Genomic DNA, 20,043 nt, shown 5'->3' with positions numbered 1-20,043 from the left:
CACTAAGTGTGACCTTGACCTTTGAGGTAGGGACACGGGTTTTGCACGCAACACGTCGTCTGGGTATGTGTAACACATTTGACAAGTTATTTTAAAATCTGACCATACAAGGGAAAGTTACAGCCCGGACACGACAACCTATACTCTATGTCCTTATATGCAGCACTCCATTGTGAATAAACACTAAGTGTGACCTTGACCTTTGAGGTAGGGACACGGGTCTTGCAGGCGACACGTCGTCTTGGTATGTGGAACACATGTGGCAAGTTATTTTAAAATCTGTCCCTACAAGAGAAAGTTACAGCCCGGACACGACAACCTATACTCTTATGTCCTTATATGCAGCACTCCATTGTGAATAAACCCTAAATGTGACCTTGACCTTTGAGGTAGGGACACGGGTCTTGCACGCGACACGTCGTCTTGGTATGTGGAACACATGTGGCAAGTAATTTTAAAATCTGTCCATACAAGGGAAAGTTACAGCCCGGACACGACAACCTATACTCTATGTCCTTATATGCAGCACTCCATTGTGAATTAACACTAAGTGTGACCTTGACCTTTGAGGTAGGGACACGGGTCTTGCACGCGACACGTCGTCTTGTCATGTGGTACACATGTGGCAAGTTATTTTAAAATCTGTCCATACAAGATAAAGTTACAGCCCGGACACGACAACCTATACTCTATGTCCTTATATGCAGCACTCCATTGTGAATAAACACTAAGTGTGACCTTGACCTTTGAGGTAGGGACACGAGTCTTGCACGCCACACGTCGTCTTGGTATGTGGAACACATGTGGCAAGTTATTTTAAAATCTGTCCATACAAGGGAAAGTTACAGAGCCGGACGGACTGACGGACGGTGCAATTTTAATATGCCCACCTTCGGGGGCATAAAAAACAACTGCAGACGAGAACATTGAATGCATCATCAGACACTTAGATCTAAAGAAGGTTTGCAGTCTAGAATATCGCATGCCCAAGTATTATTACCGTGAACGAGACATGGTGAAAAGGCCATCAAACTAAAACGAATTCACCAAACGTAAGGAAATGTGTTTAATGTACTGGTATTTGATGAAAGAACAAGCAATACAAAGAAGGAAAATAGTAAGTGGGCCACTATCAAACGGGAGTTGACAAAAACATACATGCCAAACCCTAACTATTAAAGGGAGGGGGGTAGAGAAAACAGTAAATTGTCATAGAAAACTAACCTTTGAGGGCACATGCTGTTTGACGGGTCCTTTAGCCTCGTGCTCGATGGTTTTGAGACAGAAGAGCTGCTCGATTGTGTCGTAGTTGACGGGAATCTGGTCGTCCATAGAGATCACTTCCTTCCACACGTTACCTTCAACTGGAGGGGCGATACAGTAAAAAAGTACATTTACATAACATTGACGGTCCTAGAAGCCATTCACTTTTCTTAATTGTTTGATAACACAACGATTGAAAGACGAAGCTTAAGACAAACGAACAAGAACTACAAAAATATATATCAATATTGGGAATACCGAATTTGACCAGTCAGTGAATCCATAGTGCATGTACCCTCAATTCAGCCGATCGCTATTTGCAATGGATATGAGGTATGTGAAAGTGGATAAGTATATGATAAATGTATACAATACGTTGGTATCACATGAAAGACGGGATCGTCGGACATGTGGTATCATTGTGGTGTGGGGTAAATACAAGTTACAATAACCAAATACAGAAGTTGAGGGTGCTCTTGTTGTGTAGCTCACGTAATAGCTTAATCAATATAAACAAAAACAAAAGTTTCGCGAAAGATACCTCGGCTAGATTGGAATGTTTTAAACTTTGATATTTTAATGTCATATCCTACATGCATCGCATGGCTTTCCTATGGAATATTGTGGGCGCTGTACTCCTGGAGATAAAACGGAGGTTAAAGGACATCATCGTTTGAAATACAACACGAATAGACTTGTATTTCAAGTTTCATTAATTATATGCAGCTATAAATGTAATTAAGCAACAAACCTGTAACGGAATTCGGAGGAATTTTCGACCAGTTGAATGTTTTCATCTTATGTTTTGGTGTAGGCGTGCTTATATGTGGCAAATATTCAGGTTGAGATCTTAATGGAAACGTTGACGCCCTTTGAAGGCCACCTGGTGGGAGCGGTGGAGAAGGAATAGCACCTCCGGTTCCTGGTGGTGGTGGCGGCGGTGGCGGTATACCACTTCCCGGTGGCAGCGGTGGTGGTGGAGGAGGTTGTGGGAACCCCGGGAGTCCTGGGGGAGGCGGAGGTGGAGGTGGAGCAGGGGCGCCTCCCGGAAAAGGCGGCGGCGGTGGTGGTGGTGGGATCCCAGCTCCTGGTGGTGGTGGTGGTGGTGGTGGAGGAGAAGGAACGCCCGCTCCGGGCATAGGAGGTGGGGGTGGCGGAACCGGAACAACTAAAGAAGGCTCAGCAGATGCCGAGTTACTGGCATTCGCAGCTGTTTGAGCTATTTGCTGAGAAAAGTTTTTCGAATTCAGTTCCGATATGGCATTTGCGAAAGAAGATTTTGTGTCAACATTAATCACAGCAGAGGAAGAGCTTTGAATGGGTGCAAGGTTTGTTTGAGCACTGAAGTCCTGACATTGTTTATTGAAGAAGCCGCAATGATCACAGAAGAGCTGCTTTGATGACTTGGCCACCATAAGAGTGGAAGAGGCTTGAGCCTTTGGGAGTGGCATGTAGATTGCCTGGCGGACAGCCGTCTCTGCACAATCCCACCGTACATCTCTGGGATTGAAAAACAACAAAAGTTTAATTGCTTATTGCGTTGATTAATTAAAACATGTTCGATTTTTGTTTTACTGCGCGTAGTTGAAAGGGCGTAATTGTCGATAGTGAGTCGTAAAGGTTTTTCAGTTTATTGCGTGTTTCATATACTTCGAACCAAAGCTTTTAGTGATAATTGTAATAGTTACAAAAAATGCTGAAATTGTCAAACCCCATCTATCTTAATATTGCAAAACTGTTTTGGGTTTAATTATACGGTTTTAATCATCTCCATTTTAAACAGAAATACGAAAAATCTTAAATACCCAAAACAGTCCCTAAACAAGTTCGGATTTGTTAGAAATAGATTAGTTAGATTCATTAACAAGACAATCCGTTTTTATTGCAATAAAATATTTTTTCAAACTTTCTAGAATTTTGCCTACAACAAAAGCCAAAACAAAAATGCCCGATACCCAAAGTGCATGCTTATTTCGAATTTCAATGAAAAATACGCCATAATGAATATTTAGTAAGAGAAAACAACAATAACATAAGGCTTGACTTCAGAATTTAAAATGTTGTAAGAAACCACTAAATAAACATTTGAATCGCTTCCTGTTCAAATTAACTGCGATTTAAGACACAAAACGTCTTCCTAGAACTACTGCAATACTTAATAAATAAAAGGAAGTCTACAAATAGGTTTGTATAATGATTGCGCTCAGGGAAAACAAAGACATATGTAAAATATATATTTAATTTGGCCGAAATAATAGGCTGTTCTATTGGAAATGAAATCAACAAAGATTTTAAGCTTATATAAAAAGCAACCATAAAACAAACGTCCAAACCGGATAAAAACTTAACCGTATTGGCACTAAAAAAATATTTTTCAGTAACGAATCTCATGACAATTATTTAATAAAATGTTTTACTATTTGATATCATAATTGGAAAAAAATACCAAAATGTAAAAAAACAAGAAAAAAACTATGAAAAATAAATTAATTGTAAACTATGTGGTACTTCAGTTAGTTAGTTTCAATGCATTGCACACATGCAAGTTAATGTCAGTTTTTGCCAAAAAAAATTTTTTTCGCTATTTCATCATACGGTGTACAGCCCCTTTAAGAACAAGCAAGAAAGGCGCCAAATGTAGATGGGCGGATACATGAATCTACGGCAATGAGAAGGAATTCCCTCCACTTAAAAGTATTAAATTTCATCAAAATGTGTTGCAATACAGAGTTAAAAAGGGGTCTCACCCATCCCCCGCTTCTGTGTCTATGCGGAGCAAAGTCTGAAGGATGTTGAGAAGTTCGTCTGAATGTGGAGTGTTGTACACCTGAAAAACAACAGTAATGAAGTTGGCGTGCGTTTTTGAGGGGTTTAACGATATGCCATTATCGTTAACTTACAATCAGAACAACGACAACTTTAAGATAATCAATAAGCCATTTCAGAAAAGTATGATAAACTGTCCGGTCGTTTGTAAAAAAAATATCGATCAAGTTTAGCTTTAAAACAAGTGATACTCAAGAAAGACCGCTAGCGGATACAAGCGTTTGTTCATCTCTGTCGAGCAAGTCGAGAGTGCGGTGCTTACTACGTGTATGTGTACATGTTTTAGCCTTATTAAAGATGCACTCCTACTACCAAATAAGATTTACCATAATTCATTATATTGTTTTAATATTTCAAAAACGATAAACAAATGTCGAAAACAATGATTTATATGAAGAATACAGACTTTAATTTGAAAGAAATGAGCATAAAACACGGTGTTTCTACCATATGAGACTAAAGTAGACCACAGTAAATCTTTTAGCATTCACAAATCATTTAATATTTTTGCGCTTTCTGCTAATAAATACACGGTAACAATTTTGTTATCAGTAATTAATATTTTTCATAAATGCATTATTAAGTAAGTAGTTAAAGGTTTATCAGTCAAAATTGATGTTTGTTATACATGAGTATGTATTGATTTTGAATATGAGTGCCACTAACGTAATTGTGAAAAAGTGTTTTCTGAATATATGAAAGTTTTTAGCCATAGCAGACGGGAAGGTTTTGAATAATTCAGCCGGCGACAACGCAAAAGGACTCGAAAGATATGACTATTGTAGGAATGTTTTCTTCGAAAGGCTAGTCGTAACGAGTGCTAAATATGGCAATTTACAAGTAGCGTTGTTCGCACGAGAGGGTTTCGAACAAAAACACATTTGAAGTCCCAAACGTCTCGTAAACCGTTTACCGACGTGATAATTCGGTATTTATTTCGTTATAAGCTACTGCCAGATGCTGTCCTGATAAACTCTTTACTTTGTAATAAATCATGTAAAAACTTTCAGTAATCATTTTTCTGTTTCTTGTACGATCAAGTATGTCTATAAATTGACTATACTTAAAACACAGAGCAGCGAAATCGATCGGTAGTAAGACGTCAGAACTACGGATTCGCTATATGGCAACGTGTCAAGAAGAGATGTATGAGAAGAACGTTTTATGTATCTTAATTGATATATATCAAGCAAAACTACAAAATCTTACCGTCCACAAAGTACCCCAAAACAACGACGTATCAGAAAGGTACATGAAAAGCTACTGGAAATGCATCCTCGGCACCCCAGCGTATCATAACCTATCTGTTATAATACGCTGGGGTGCCGAGGGTGCTGGAAATGTAGGTAAAAGGCAATATGAACGAAGTGTGGCTGTGCAGATGTCTGATAGATGTGGGTAAACATTATTTATTTGATTAAATCATTCATGAACACACTCATACGAGACATTTCTTGAGCATAGGTATAATTGCTTCATAGAAACGTCTTGCTTCATTTTTTAATATGACAAAATAAGTTTATATTGTTGACGTAAAATAACGTGCACGCATATTAGCTACAACCTGGTACACCAAAACAAAAAGATTTCGGGGAAAAAAAACACACCTAGAGACGTTTGCAAGGACGTTTAAGGCATCGGCATGTCAAGTAGCAATGTGAAATGAGAGGTTTCTAGCTAATATTGAGCGTCATCTGTCCTTAAGTGCCCTCGAACAGCGTTTGCGACGTGTAAGGCATCAATAAGGTAGCGAATTTAGGGAGAATGTTGGCAGAATAATGACAGACGTTTCCCGATAATTCTTGGAAAGTTGAGCATTAACGTCAAAGTTCTTATCTCATGTCAAAGATTTAGACATGGATGAGAAACAACTATACCAAATGACACCGATAAAAGTTTCTGCCCTTTTACATCATTTGTTATCTACAAACGCAAAAATGATGAGATGCATACCCCATATGGGGAGGTTCAAGTTAAATAAGCTTTCGTTCGTCAGAAAAAAAAATGAACTTCTCACGTTTGAATGTGAAAGTAGGATTAACGATACATAACACGTATTAACAAGAGAGCAGCAAGATATCTAACAATAGAACGTCCAAGACTACCACAACTTTTCTACTTTTGTATTATCATTAATTTGAAAATTTCTTGAGAAACATCACAAAATGCAAGCAATCATGTCCAATGAACAAAACTGTTTAAAGAATTGTTAAGTTTATGTCATTGCCTGTTTTCCTGTACTAACACATACTATATATATAGATAAACGTTTTCTGTATTGGATACAAATATATTAATATCATTCACGTATCTTTTCACAGCAAGGAAAAAAGTGAAATAAAATCGCGGATTTCTATGCCTACACACTCAAAGTGTTCCGAACAGTGTGCAAAGTGTGAAGTTCCAGAAAAACACATTCGCGTGGAAACTTGGCGCTAATAAACAATAAAAGTTAGGTTTATTTACGGACGCGAACTTTATTACAACTATCTGTATCAAGATTGTTTCTGTATTTTTGTACAGAACAGCTCAAAACTATGTCATTTATTTCGTAGGAATTTTTATTGTACGTAATTTCGAAAAAAGGGAGCAAAATCAAAAGTACATGCTATCATCTTGTTCATTCTTATAAGATGTATCCTTCTTTTATTTACCATTTAAAGTAAAATTCACATCACGTTATATTGACATGACCAAGTTGAATTACAAAATCAAACCCACATCCGTTTTGACACGTGGGTGATAGCTTGGGATATCTGAGGAGAATAAAAAATCCCACACAGACTATCATTTTTCACCAAGGTTTTTATAAATAGATCATTGCAAAACCATTCACGGCTGTATAAGGCAGTACCGATGATTGGTTCCGCCCTTCACGTTTCACATTTAAAGTTAGAGGAGCATGTTTTTGGCATTAAGAACAAAATAATCTTAACTTTTGAGGGTTCATCTTAAATTTTGACGACATGGCTTGTCCCTGTAGTTTACATTGTAGCATTTTCTTTTCATTTAATGAACTTATGAACTATATATTCAGCCCCTCGATAATTTCCAAAAGATTTCGTAAGAAAGACGTACGGTTAGTCTTTATTCGCCCTGTCTTCTCATTCATTAATACGACCTAATGTTTTCGGAATAGTTTAAGAGTTGTGAAACGGAATTTTGATTTTGCGATGGCATGTGTGTTTGAATATTTTTTTAAGACGTTAGTTTAGTCTTCTTTAGTTTGAACATATTTATTTTACAACGATTGTGAAACAAGTTATTACAACATTATATGTATCACTCTCGTTGGCACGGTTTTACGCGAGAGTGTGGTCTTGTGTTGTCAAGACGTTAACGTGTTAGAATATCATTAACATACTTCTTGAACAATTCTTATTGTGAAGCTCGCATCATTACTCCACTCTACAACACATTGGGCAATCAACTAACTATAGACCAACTTCTATTGTGTTTTCAGGAATAACCATTTGGGAATTCTAAAGCAGGACAGAGGAACAAGAGCTGGTCGCCTTAGGACCAAAGTTTGTTACAACAACAGTAGAAGTAAACGTAAGTAGACGTAAACCAGTGAGATTTTAGTTTAAATTTTAACAATTTCACATCCCAGGAAATGTTATTTCCGAAATCGACAAAGTGAAATGGTCACATGTCTGACACTGAATTGTCGTTCTGCAGTAAATTAAGATGTTGGTCAATTATTTTGTGAACAAAAGATGACTTATCAAAAAACTATTTTTTTACAACGATTGTGATACAAGTTATTACAACATTATATTAATCGCTCGAGTTGGCACGATTTTACGCGAGAGTGTGGTCTTGTGTTGCGGTGAAAAATGGAATACCCGGATAAAACCCACTTGTCCGGCTTGGTGACCACAACCAAACTCACGTGCGACCAGGCCGGGAACCGAACCCGGGTCGCCTAGGTGAGAAGCAAATGCGCTAACCGGACAACCTGATAAGTGTTTTCATTGATTTTCAAGAACATCACTTTACATGTAGTTTTGATAAACAGACCTCTTTGTCCTTTTGTTCCCAATTTGTCACAGATTTCTGTCAATATTTTTTGAGGAACGATATCACAATATTAAAATCATGGGATACTTTAACCTACACTTCCATGAAGACAACAAATGCAATAATTGAATTGAACAATTCCTTGTATGCTTTGGGTTTACACCAGCATGTACAGTTCAGTACTTACACAGGTGGTAACATTCTGGATCTGATGCTAACAAAAGTAGTGAACGGTGTTGGAGTGATTACATGTAAACAAGGTCCGTATATTTCAGATAACTGTGCTGTGCAAACTGTTCCAAACATAAGAAAGAAAACATAATTAACCAGTCAGCCTGTGGGTTAAAAAACACCCAAAACATGGAAGTGAGTGCATTGTCTTAAATACAGTGTAAATCAGCGTTGGGAGTGACAGTGTTGACTTTTTCGTTGACCAGTTTGAAACAGCAGTTGAACAAATTTTAAATTCACATGCATCCATTACTGAAAAAACAGCGATTTGTCGTCCTCCAAAACTCTGCTTTACAAAAATGTGCTGCAACTGAAAAGAGCGTCGCGCATTGCTGAACGTGTGATGAAGAAACATAAACAGCCATATCTTTATGCAGTATTCAAATAGCTAAAAAAATTACGAACAATAACTCAAAGTGAGAAAAGATCATCTCTCAGTGAGATAGTTCTAAATGCTAAATGTGATTGCTCTATAAGCTTGTATCTGAGATAACGAGCACAAAGTGTAAATGCAGAGAGTTTTGCTGACCATTTCATGATCAAAATTGGAATTATTCAAGAATCAAAATGCAGTTATGATTAGACAAGTGATCATGTAAGTGAAAAACACATTAATCTGCATATAGACACAATCATTAGTGTGAAATCAGCTTTGTTACGGCTTGTGCATATATAGACACCACCATTCGTGTCAAACGGGTTTGTTGCGGCTTCTGAATGACTTGTTGGATGCTATAGAGAAATAGGAAGTAAAGGCACTCATTGTAATCGATCTTAGCGCCGCCATTGATACTGTGGACCTTGACACTTTGCTAAAGGAGTTAATACGAGCAGTGTGGTGTTTATGGGACAGCACTGGACTTGCTTGACTCTTATTAACGACCTTGTCGTGCTAGTGTAAAATAAAAACTGTTTTTTCATCACTTCAGCTACTTGTGGTGTTCATTCCACAAGGCAGCTGTTTTGGGCTACGGTCCTACCAAACTTATGCTGGGACACTGTTACTACATGTAATACCACCATGTATTTCACTCTATGGCTTTGCACTAAGAGCATGTGAAACGAGAAAGTCGAACAGCCATGTTAAATTACTTCGGAATCAAAGTTTTTGAAAAATGTCTCACTAAAGAAGCTGCAGAAACTCTTATGTTGTCACTAGTAATTTTCTATCTTGACAATTGTAATGTAATTCTCTACGGAATCCCACAGAATGTGATTATCAAAATTCAGCGTGTGTCAAACTAGTTCTTAATCGCAATAAATTTGACAGCTCAGCAAGCTCTGTGTGGAACGCATAGGCTTCCTATAAAAGCCAGAGTTACATTCAAAGTGTTAACCTTTATGTACCACTGCTTAGTCGGTAATTCTTCTGACAACCTTGCAGAGATTTTTACAAAACAGACCCAAATACGGACCTTACGATCGTCCAATCCTGTTAGTGAGTGTTATGTTGTGCCATTTAATCTAGTGACAGAGGTTTTTGTACTGTGGGACCACAACTGTGGAATGAGTTGCCTCTCAGCATCAGGAGCTCAGAAACTGTCGAAACGTTCAAAAAGGAATTGAAAACACATTACTTTCGAGACGTGTATGCAGTATTTTAGAGACTGAAGTCACTGTTGTAGTAACGAGTGTGTATTAAAAGACTGATTTTATTTTTACCTTGTAAATACTATACGCGCATCATTTGTCTTAAAAGCACTGGCGTTTTATTATATTCTTAAGTTATGAATGCAATATTTTATTAAGTTTTAGATGAGTTTTAAATTGATTTCAGGACTTTGTAATGTATTAGTATTATTTCAGATTGCTTCTTACTTTTTAATTAATGACATTTCAGTAATATAATGTAAATTTCTTTTATCAATATGTAGTGTATTTATTTGATTTATCTCTGTGTACAAAGCCATTAAATATGTATTAATGTAAAATTAAGCGTTTTATCTAATTGAAAAAGTTCCTAGTATATACCTGACTGTGATATTATTAACGTTTAAAAGATACCTCAAATATATCAAACCCAAGCCTTAGTAAAAGTGAATCATCGTCAACTAATTAAACTGAATTGATTTATGAAAATATCTATTGATTGACAGTCATCCACAGAACAGTACCCAAATAGAATATGTACATTTCATTTTATCATTTTATCGTTGCCTGGTGATCTTATATCATTATATTATCATTTGAAAGCGTACTGCTTGATTATACTCAACATAAGCGACATAAAGCTGAAAATAAGCGACGGAACATAAGCGACATATGCGACTGAACATAAGCGACATAAGCGATTGAACATAAGCGATTGAACATTAGCGACATAAGCTGAACATAAGCGACTGAACATACAGTACTGTCAAAATTGCAGTTTGAAATTCTACTGACAATGAACAAGAAATACGCTTGCTTATATACAATATTTCAACTCTATTCATATCAGTTTATATTTTTGGTATAAAATTTGAATACTTTTCATATTCACAACTCAATAAAGCCTTTTAAATGATACCAGAATATCATGTGGTCACACGGTATACAAACATCACATGGTCATGTCGTACATGTCAGATAACATAACAGGAATATAAGAATCTATTTCGGTACCATGGCAGCTGTGATATCTATCTTGCTCATTTCTTAGAAATATCTTCATGTGTCATTGGTAAAAACTCATATTTAGTTTGAATGATGTATAGTTAAGCGAAAACAAGCGGCCTTAAATTTATAAGAACATTTTCGCAATTAAGTCGAAATTATTCCATGTAACACAAATAATTTATTTATGCATACCATTACTTCCATTGAACGGTTAATGAAATTGATGAAAGAAATATAAATGTTTATTTGTAAAGAAACGCTTATTGATTGTAATAAAACGCACATAAAAAGCAAAACATTTCTGTCCCGTTTTATACAAATGATATTTAAATTTATTATTCATACTATCGTTAATACAGCCTAGTGATATGTTTCATTTCATTACCGTTTGAACGTTGCAGAAATGCATTGACAGTTTGAAAGTAGTTTATGTTAACTGATCCTTTGCATGTGTTTTGCTTTATTAATCTTGGGTTTTTCGTTGATACTTTGAAAACATATATATATAAAGTACTGACTCTTTCATAGCACATACTACAGTATATTTTTATCCTTGGAAACTGTCTAACCGGTTGAACAATGGTTGAGGTGTTGCTTATTAAACATGTAACCTTTGCATGTGTTGCAACGATACAGTTTTACCACTCAACCTACCTTCTCATAAAGTGCGTTAAAGATGGCGTTATGGTCGTTGACGTCAACGCCTGCGGGGTTAAGGGCATTCAACGCTTCGTCATCTTCCTGTTTCTCGTCATCAAATACGTTACACTGGATCACAAGGTCTTCGTCATCTTCGTTACGTAGCTCGTCGATAATGTCCAGGAGGTTTAGACCTATATAAGAGTTATTAAAAACATGACTATATTGAATACGTATAAAACGTAGGTCAATCATTCGTATCATGTAACAGCATACAAACTGCCATTCATATTGTATGAAGTTGTCACCGATTTCTTTCATTCATTGTTTGAGTTCCATTAATATCAAGGCTAGAAGCGATACATGTAGACGCAGTTACAACTATTAAGTAAGGACAAAGACTATAATGTGTTACTAAATCTGAACAACATAAAGAGACTCAACGTCCTTTGGGGATGAGTTTATACCAACAAAGTCAAAGTATTGATTATCTCACTTATAATGCATGCTATTTAAAGGGACACGATCATGGTTTGTAAATTGCACCTTTTATTACGAAATAAAGTGTTGCAAATCATTAGGAGTATTAAAACTAAGATACTGACACCTGGAAAAAGTATATATCGTCTTTGAAGACCACAATTTTCAACTGCGTTACTAACGGCTTTCAGCAGTTTCAGCGTGATTGGTTGATTGACATTATCACGTTATATTATCAATGTATTGTTGTATGGTCAAACTATTCAACTCTTTTGAATACATCCTTGTGGCCTAGTGGTTAAGGTATCGAAATTTTTATTTTTTCTTTGCTGACATAAGTTTGCAACCCGCTTAAACCAAATTATTTTTTAAACCTTTATTGCATTTTTTTTTGCAATTGCGATATCAAAGAGTAAAATAATGATACAAATATTGTTTTCATATGCTTTACCGGAAAAACCTATTTTGGGTCTCAAACACGAGCGAATCCCTTTATATATATATATATATATATGAGAAGTCAACAGCTGATCCCAGCAACTGGACACCCACCATGTTAGGTTATATCCATACCTCCAGTATTCTTTTTTCTACATTTAGATCGAAATGAAACTACATTGTAAGTAATTTCCATTGCTGCTGACTTTTATTGGTGACTAGAGAATTAATATCTTTCGAAGACCATAAAATAAGTAATCTTATGTTACAATTCCCCCGATACTTTGTTTAGCATTTACAAGTCTAATATAACACCAAGTAATGATGTTTTATAAGGATTAAAAGGTTGCGGAATTTTTCATCCTATACATTAGATAAGTTTATTTTAAGAACATCACAAGAAATCGTTACGATCTAACAGTAAATAACAATTATTAACAGTGTTACTATATATATATATATAGTTTGAACAAGACTTTTTCATTTGAATTGTCATTTGGTGACATTAATCTGTGTAAGTAACGCAGTTATACTTTAATAGACGACCCTTCTGACGCGGTCACCCCATCATTTATTAATAACGATAACTTGATATATATATGCTATCTGTGTCTACTGATTTATGACAACGTGTGTGTCTTTCATTCCTCATATATTTGAAGTTTACCCCCACCACATCCCCCACAACCAGGGGTTAGCTAGCCCTCTATTCATGTGGATTCATAATTGTTCGAGGGGGGTCCGGGGCATGTCCCCTCCTAAAATTTGGAAAACCATGGTGCCTTCTGGGCGTTCTCAGGTGCTTTATTCAGTACTGGAAACTGGACAGTTTTAGGATCATGTAGTAAAGTACGCATACTGCAACTTTGGCTGATTTCTTTTGCCAGAACCATATGGTTTTAGCCGCGTTCTCGCGAATAGGCAGCTGCGCGCCTGCCCCACCCCGTTTCTTTAAAGAAGCAAACGTGAAAAATTTGGCTGCTGGGCTCGTCCGTCTAGTTTCCCTTGTATTTTTGTTTTAAAGTAAGTAACATAATACAAGGTATTATTGCTGTGTCTTGTACTACATACTGCATACTACTGTTCGCAATTAAACAAGCTCGTCAATCTGTTCTGTGACTATTGAAGGATGTGTTCATTATTAATGCCACGGTAAACTATTTTTTTATTACGTAAAACATGGTTTAAGTTAGTAATTTGGCGAAGCGTTAAGTTAGAGTTTTGGAGAAACTGGGGCCGCGGTCTCCTTGTTGAGCGGTTAAGAATACGTTCCCCTATAGTGTACAGATTGCACTAGAATGCAGTTGGTGAAGTAAACAGGATCGTCTCCTAACAACGCTTTAAATTTGCTGCTTCCTATCGAATGAACTTTTCGAAAGGCCAGTCCTCTCCACTAAATATTTAATTACAAACAAACTACATAAGCTCAAGGCGATCAGACTCCTCCTACACGTTTTTACAATTAGCGCACCAGATTCGTCTGAGAAAACGGGGGAATAATTAAACACATAACTTACGAAACTACACTGGTTTAGAGGCAGAGTCTTTGGAGCAATACATTCTTAAATTCCACCATTTCGACCAGTATTCTGTTAATAAAGGCAATCCTGTCGTGTACGAAATCTCAACCATTTTTTCTACGAATACCAGAGGAGAATAACTCACCAATGAACTGATTGCGAAGACGAGTCCTTTCCTCCAGGTCCTCAGTTGCGACCAGAATACAGTTGATGAAGGCAATGAGGGCTGTCTTGTACGGCACGATCTCAGCTGTCCGTATCTCGTGCACGATCACGCTGAACTTGTACCGGTGCTTCTTGGCAACCTGTCAGATTAAAAAGTTGTCAACAGAATGTACAAATATCTTATAAAAAATCGCATCCATTGTTAAGTTTTACATGACTTAGGTAAAACATAACGCTTATAATGAGCCACTTATGATCTCCTGTGTGTCTATACATGCCCTAGTATGGCATCATCGGTCAACGTTTAGTAACGTCAAATTATTCAGGATGTTCCTGATTAGTCTACACAATCAGTTTGAATCACCCATGTAAGACGACGAAATCATAATTTTAAAAACCAAAAAAATATGAAGCGATAGACGAAGAAGAGCACCATAAAATCCCATTAGATGAAGCGTGCACCGATTAAATCATTATTAGGAAGTTATTTTCAACACTAGCAGTAGATTCAAGTCTAAGAAAAACACTATAATGTGTATTTATGCTTTCAAAATAGAAGACAGGCCATTTCTGATTTTAACTAACTGATCAAATAAGAAAATAAAATAATGTATTGATACGTATTGGTTGAATATGCAGCCTTCGTATTTCTTGATCCATTTGGCGCAAAACCACATGACAAAACATATCTACATGACAGCATTCATAGTAATTTTGTACATGAACGCCTTAACGTTGCCTTCTACGCTTAAAATGTGTTGTTTTGTTTCTTTAACTCAAGACAGAGTAGCGAAGTATTTAAAAGGTTCCTCATTATATTCTGTTGCGCTATCATGGGTGCCCCACCCCAGTACATGTTCCATTCACACTACATCTGACGTGTCAACCATTGTTTATGGCCTAGATTGCATACCATCCATATCACACAGGGTTACATCCCATATGTGTTACAACTGCATGAGGCCATATGAAGGTAACATCATTTACATCCGTAAAACACAATTAAGCCCCATAAATGCAGTCTGAGTGGTCGACATCCAGAAACCTGAAAAAACAAACCTCATTAGATGCAGTCTGAGTGGTCGACATCCATTAACCTGCAAAACAAACCTCATTAGATGCAGTCTGAGTGGTCGACATCCATCAACCTGCAAAATAAACCTGATTAGATGCAGTCTGAGTGGTCGAAATCCATCAACCTGCAAAACAAACCTAATTAGACGCAGTCTGAGTGGTCGAAATCAAGCAACCTGCAAAACGAACCTAATTAGACGCAGTCTGAGTAGTCGACATCCATCAACCTGCAAAACAAACCTAATTAGACGCAGTCTGAGTTGTCGACATCCATCAACCTGTAAAACAAACCTAATTAGACGCAGTCTGAGTGGTCGAAATCCAAGAACCTGTCAAAACAAACCTCATTAAATGCAGCTAAGGACAAAATTATTGGATTCAAACAAGGTTTTAATCGTTTTCCTTGATAAGCGTGTATACGCTCGATTGACATTGCATGTATGAACTAAACAGCGGAATTTGAATCTTGTGTACATGCACTACGGCTTAAAAACCATCATCATCATTAACAACAACAACAACAACAAAACACCTACATTTTAATGCAGCAGCGACAAAAATAAGGTCATATTTTACTCTTTTGAAGACATACAAAAATAATAAATACTTGTTCCCAATCGCAGCTTTAAATAATAAGTAATGCTGTATTTTCTTGGGTTCGTTTGCAAGGTTTCCTTCGACTATTCCCAATGAATCTATCTAGTGAGAGTGGTGTTATGTTGATTTGACAGAAAGAAGCCCTCGATAACTTCAGGAAATTAAAAACGCTACCATATCTTGATAAATGGGTCATCTGTTAAAGCCTTAGCTACTGAGACTATAGCTTTTGGCTAAATGACAAAGTAACGACACTCGCGCTTATGGCTCAGACATGATAACCTCTTAATACTGAACGGAGAAATTCTAAAATATGTTGCAGATATTGATTACAGCATCAGTCTCATATGAAGTTGTCTTCTTAGTCATTTTCAACGCAGTTGGCACAACATTTGTCGAAACGTCGTACAAATGTAACAACGACATATGCTTAAATTACATATCGAGATAGCCTGCGTGACATTAGATAACGCAGTGTCGTATGCCAGAAAATATTTGGGAACTAGTGATTATCATGCCCTAAATCTTCCTAGTTCTACGAATATATGCATGTAGCCGTCGGTGTAATAAACATATTTGGTGCCGACAGAAGGTCAATTATACCGGCTAGATTGATCCCATATATGTATTTTATGAAATAGTGCATACCTTAAAACTGTCGAGGGCTGAAAGGGTAAGCTTGTAGCCGTCGGCGGAGTAGACACACAGTGCCGACAGAAGCTCAAACACCTGTTTCTTCACCATCACGTTATTTGTGTCCAGGGCTGTGGGAAGAAGTAAAAGCAATAATTAATTACAACACCTAGAGCTTCGTTAGTTCATCGTTCATAGTTTTAAAAATGTGATAAAATAAAATGAAATACTGACTACTGTGTAGAAAATCATCGAGACAAAAATATGATTTTGGATATATATGCAACATATTATTTCAATTTATTGTAATTATGTGACGTCGTCTGCGAAAATGAGTCCTACTGAGATATGCACGCTTCCAACAGATTTGATTATGTTGAAATAAAGAACTTTTTCGAATTGCTGGCTTATGGGGCACGACAAAACGCAATGAAAAGTTCCAAGAAAGGACTCAATTTCGCCGACGAAATCCAATTATATACTGTAGAATGCGACGTATTAAGTGGATGCACTTATGCCGTCTACAACAACATAATTATAAAAAGAACTTTGTATTATAATGTTTTATATGGCATCAACTTGTTTTAAAGGTACAGGTCGAAGATCAGCCTCACCCGAACGGGACACCGAATTCGGTTCAAAGAAAGGTTGAAAGGTTTAGATTTCCAGGTGAAACTACTTCAGCAAGGTATACGTACAATGTACGAGTTCAGTACACTTAGCGGCTAGCATGTGCATGTTTTAAATGTTCATTGACGTCACACTTGACCTTTAATAAATTCTCATTTTCTCAAAAACGATTCAGATGGAACAAGCCAGTAAGAAAGAGCATGAACACAAATTTAACGGTGAATCAGTCATCTAAGAAAAAAATAAAAATAAAAATGTCGCCTTCGCCACAATTTAAAAATACATTGGATGAAAGTCTAGCAAATTATTCATGTTGGCCTAATCCAAAATTATACCAGCGGAGAGTGACAAGCGAAGAGTGACATTGTGTCCAAAGACGGAGTGAACAGACAAGAAAACTAACAGTTGCCTGAATACTTGTAAGTTTCGTCACCAATTGCGTTACAAGAATTAAATTATTTACCATTTATATAGGTTAGCTTTGATGATATTAAAACAAACTTGGAGTGTTGTAATTTTGCATTCTTCTCGTGTATGCCGGTAACTGTGTGTATGTATTGTGACAGTTTTACTGATAGTAGAGGAGCAAAGTGCTGGCTCAAGTTCGGTTGTTTGGTGGAACGTGAATAATTAATGGAAAGTTTAAACAAAACACTCATTTCGCATTTTCAGTGATTCTCGACATTGTTTTTCCAGCCGATTGGGAATTTTGGCAATGTAAAATTATTCCAAATCATTCTGATTTACGGTTTATGTTAAATCCAATCTAAGTCTAAACAATGAAAAGAAACAACTTGCAAACTACTTTCATATTTAACACCAATCAAAATAAGAAATAGCACAATGTTTATGCTACAGAACATCAGGCTTAAATAAGTTAGTTTCATTTATTACAGGTCCGTTCAATTCATGTTTGTTTGGAGATGTTTTGTTTTTGTTTTGTTATTATCGTGGAGGCATTTAAATTCAATCAGGGTAAAAGCTCGATAATGTTACGAGACGATTTTTCTAGAAATGTTCAGGTTTTGGGTATACCGACATCATCTGCATGACCGGGGCTAAGTGACGTCATAGTAGCCAGGGTTTTGAGGACGTTTAAGAGATGGGCCACGTTTGTTGGATCGGCAATGGTACATAAGTATATTCTTTCTCCATTCCTGATATCACATGAAGAAATTAAAGTCAGTGATTGACTAAATACTCGATTCATTGATTGATTGATTGATTGATTGATTGATTGGTTGGTTGATTGATTGACTGATTGATTGATTGATTGATTGATTGATTGATTAATTGATTGATTGATTGATTGATTGAATAACTGATCAATAAATAAACATATCAAACTATTGCCTTAACAATAATAAAAATAAACATAAATAATTAGCTATAAAGGTCGTTCCAAAAATCAATTAATGATTTAGTAAAATATTTAGCTGTAAATTGGTTGGTTTGATTCTAAGATTGTCTTTGTTTTATCAATTTTCAAAAAAGTACATCTCGCAATAAGGAACATCTTGTTTACAACAAAACTGTCTTGCTCAACATTTCCGCAAAAAAATAGAACGCGGTTTGCAGTGAAGCTGTCAACTGCTGTTTACGTTACCATAGTAACCGCACATAATAGCTGTTATTTGAGTTCATTATTTGTAGGATTATGTCAAAAGAAAGGAACCTAGTGAGATGAGCTCATGAATAAGTCAGGAACAATAACGCATGAGGTTTCCAGATAATAACAACGCTCTTGCCTTGAATTTTAAAGCCACGGTGAAATTGGATTTATGAAAAGCTTAATATGCTGGCTCGTCAATAACTGGGAGAAGAATACGGAGTGCGTCATTTATAAAACAATATGTTTATATATTTGAATATATTTAAAGTTAATACCATATTTCTGAGAGCCGACGTATTTCAGATGAAATCAGTAATCCCGTAATCCCATGTGACTTCTTGATTACTTCACAAAGGATAGTTGGTAGGGTGCTTTATATCATGGAGTGTCTGCACTTATTTCCAGGAATAACAGTTCCAGAAGGGGGCGGTCCAGGGGGGAGGGGCAAGAATTACAGTTGCAGGAAGGGTGGGTCCAGTCCCATGTGACTACTTAATTCATTCACAAAGGATAGTTGGTAGGGTGCTTTATATCATGGAGTGTCTGCACTTTTTTCCAGGAATAACAGTTCCAGGAGGGGGCAGTCCAAGGGGGTGGGGGTGCAAGATACAGTAACAGGAAGGGGTGGGGGTGTCCAAGAATTACAGTTCAGGAAGTCAGGGTGAGGGTCCAAGAATTATAGTTACATGAAGGGTGGTTCCAGTTATATAGTTACAGGAAGGTAGAGGTGGGAGTCCCGGAATGATAGTTACAGGGAGGGATGGTCCAGGAATTACGGTTACGGGAAGGTAGGGGTGAGGGTCCAAGAATTATAGTTACAGGAAGGGTTGGTACAGGAATTACGTTTACAGGAATGGTGGGTCCAGGAATTACCGTTACAGGAAGGCTGGGTCCAGGAATTACGGTTACAGAAGGGGTTTGTCCAGGAATTACGGTTACTGAAAGGGTAAGTCCAGAAATTACTGTTACAGGAAGGGTGAGTCCAGGAATTACGGTTACAGGAAGGGTTGGTTTAGGAATTATGGTTACAGAAATGGTTGGTCCAGGAATTACAGTTACAGGAAGGGTGGGTCCAGGAGTTACAGTTACAGGAAGGGTTGGTCCAAGAATTACAGTACATGAAGGTAGAGGTGGGGGGTCCAAGAATTATAGTTACAGGAAGGGTGGTTCCAGTATTATAGTAACAGGAAGGTAGAGGTGGGGGTCCAGGAATTACAGTTACATGAAGGGTTTTTCTAGTTATATAGCAACAGGAAGGTAGAGGTGGGGTCCAGGAATTACAGTTACAGGAAGGGTGGGTCCAGGAGTTACAGT

At 37.0% G+C, this 20,043-nt stretch overlaps 1 protein-coding gene across 3 annotated transcripts in view; it reads right to left on the bottom strand.

Annotated features, from left to right (window-relative positions):
* The window catches only part of LOC128228119 (inverted formin-2-like), a 68,977-nt gene that overhangs the window by 13,837 nt on the left and 35,097 nt on the right, over window positions 1-20,043 (bottom strand). For all 3 annotated transcript variants that reach the window (XM_052939239.1, XM_052939235.1, XM_052939238.1), the window contains 6 exons: window positions 16,503-16,618; window positions 14,164-14,323; window positions 11,596-11,774; window positions 4,011-4,090; window positions 2,015-2,763; window positions 1,225-1,364 (listed from right to left, as the gene is read on the bottom strand). In XM_052939239.1, the coding sequence (XP_052795199.1) occupies window positions 1,225-1,364; window positions 2,015-2,763; window positions 4,011-4,090; window positions 11,596-11,774; window positions 14,164-14,323; window positions 16,503-16,618 (1,424 nt within the window). The remainder of the gene's footprint in view (window positions 1-1,224; window positions 1,365-2,014; window positions 2,764-4,010; window positions 4,091-11,595; window positions 11,775-14,163; window positions 14,324-16,502; window positions 16,619-20,043) is intronic.

Source organism: Mya arenaria, chromosome 3 (genome assembly GCF_026914265.1).
Source record: "Mya arenaria isolate MELC-2E11 chromosome 3, ASM2691426v1".
NCBI lineage: Eukaryota > Metazoa > Mollusca > Bivalvia > Myida > Myidae > Mya > Mya arenaria.
This window is presented reverse-complemented; position numbering and strand designations above follow the sequence as displayed.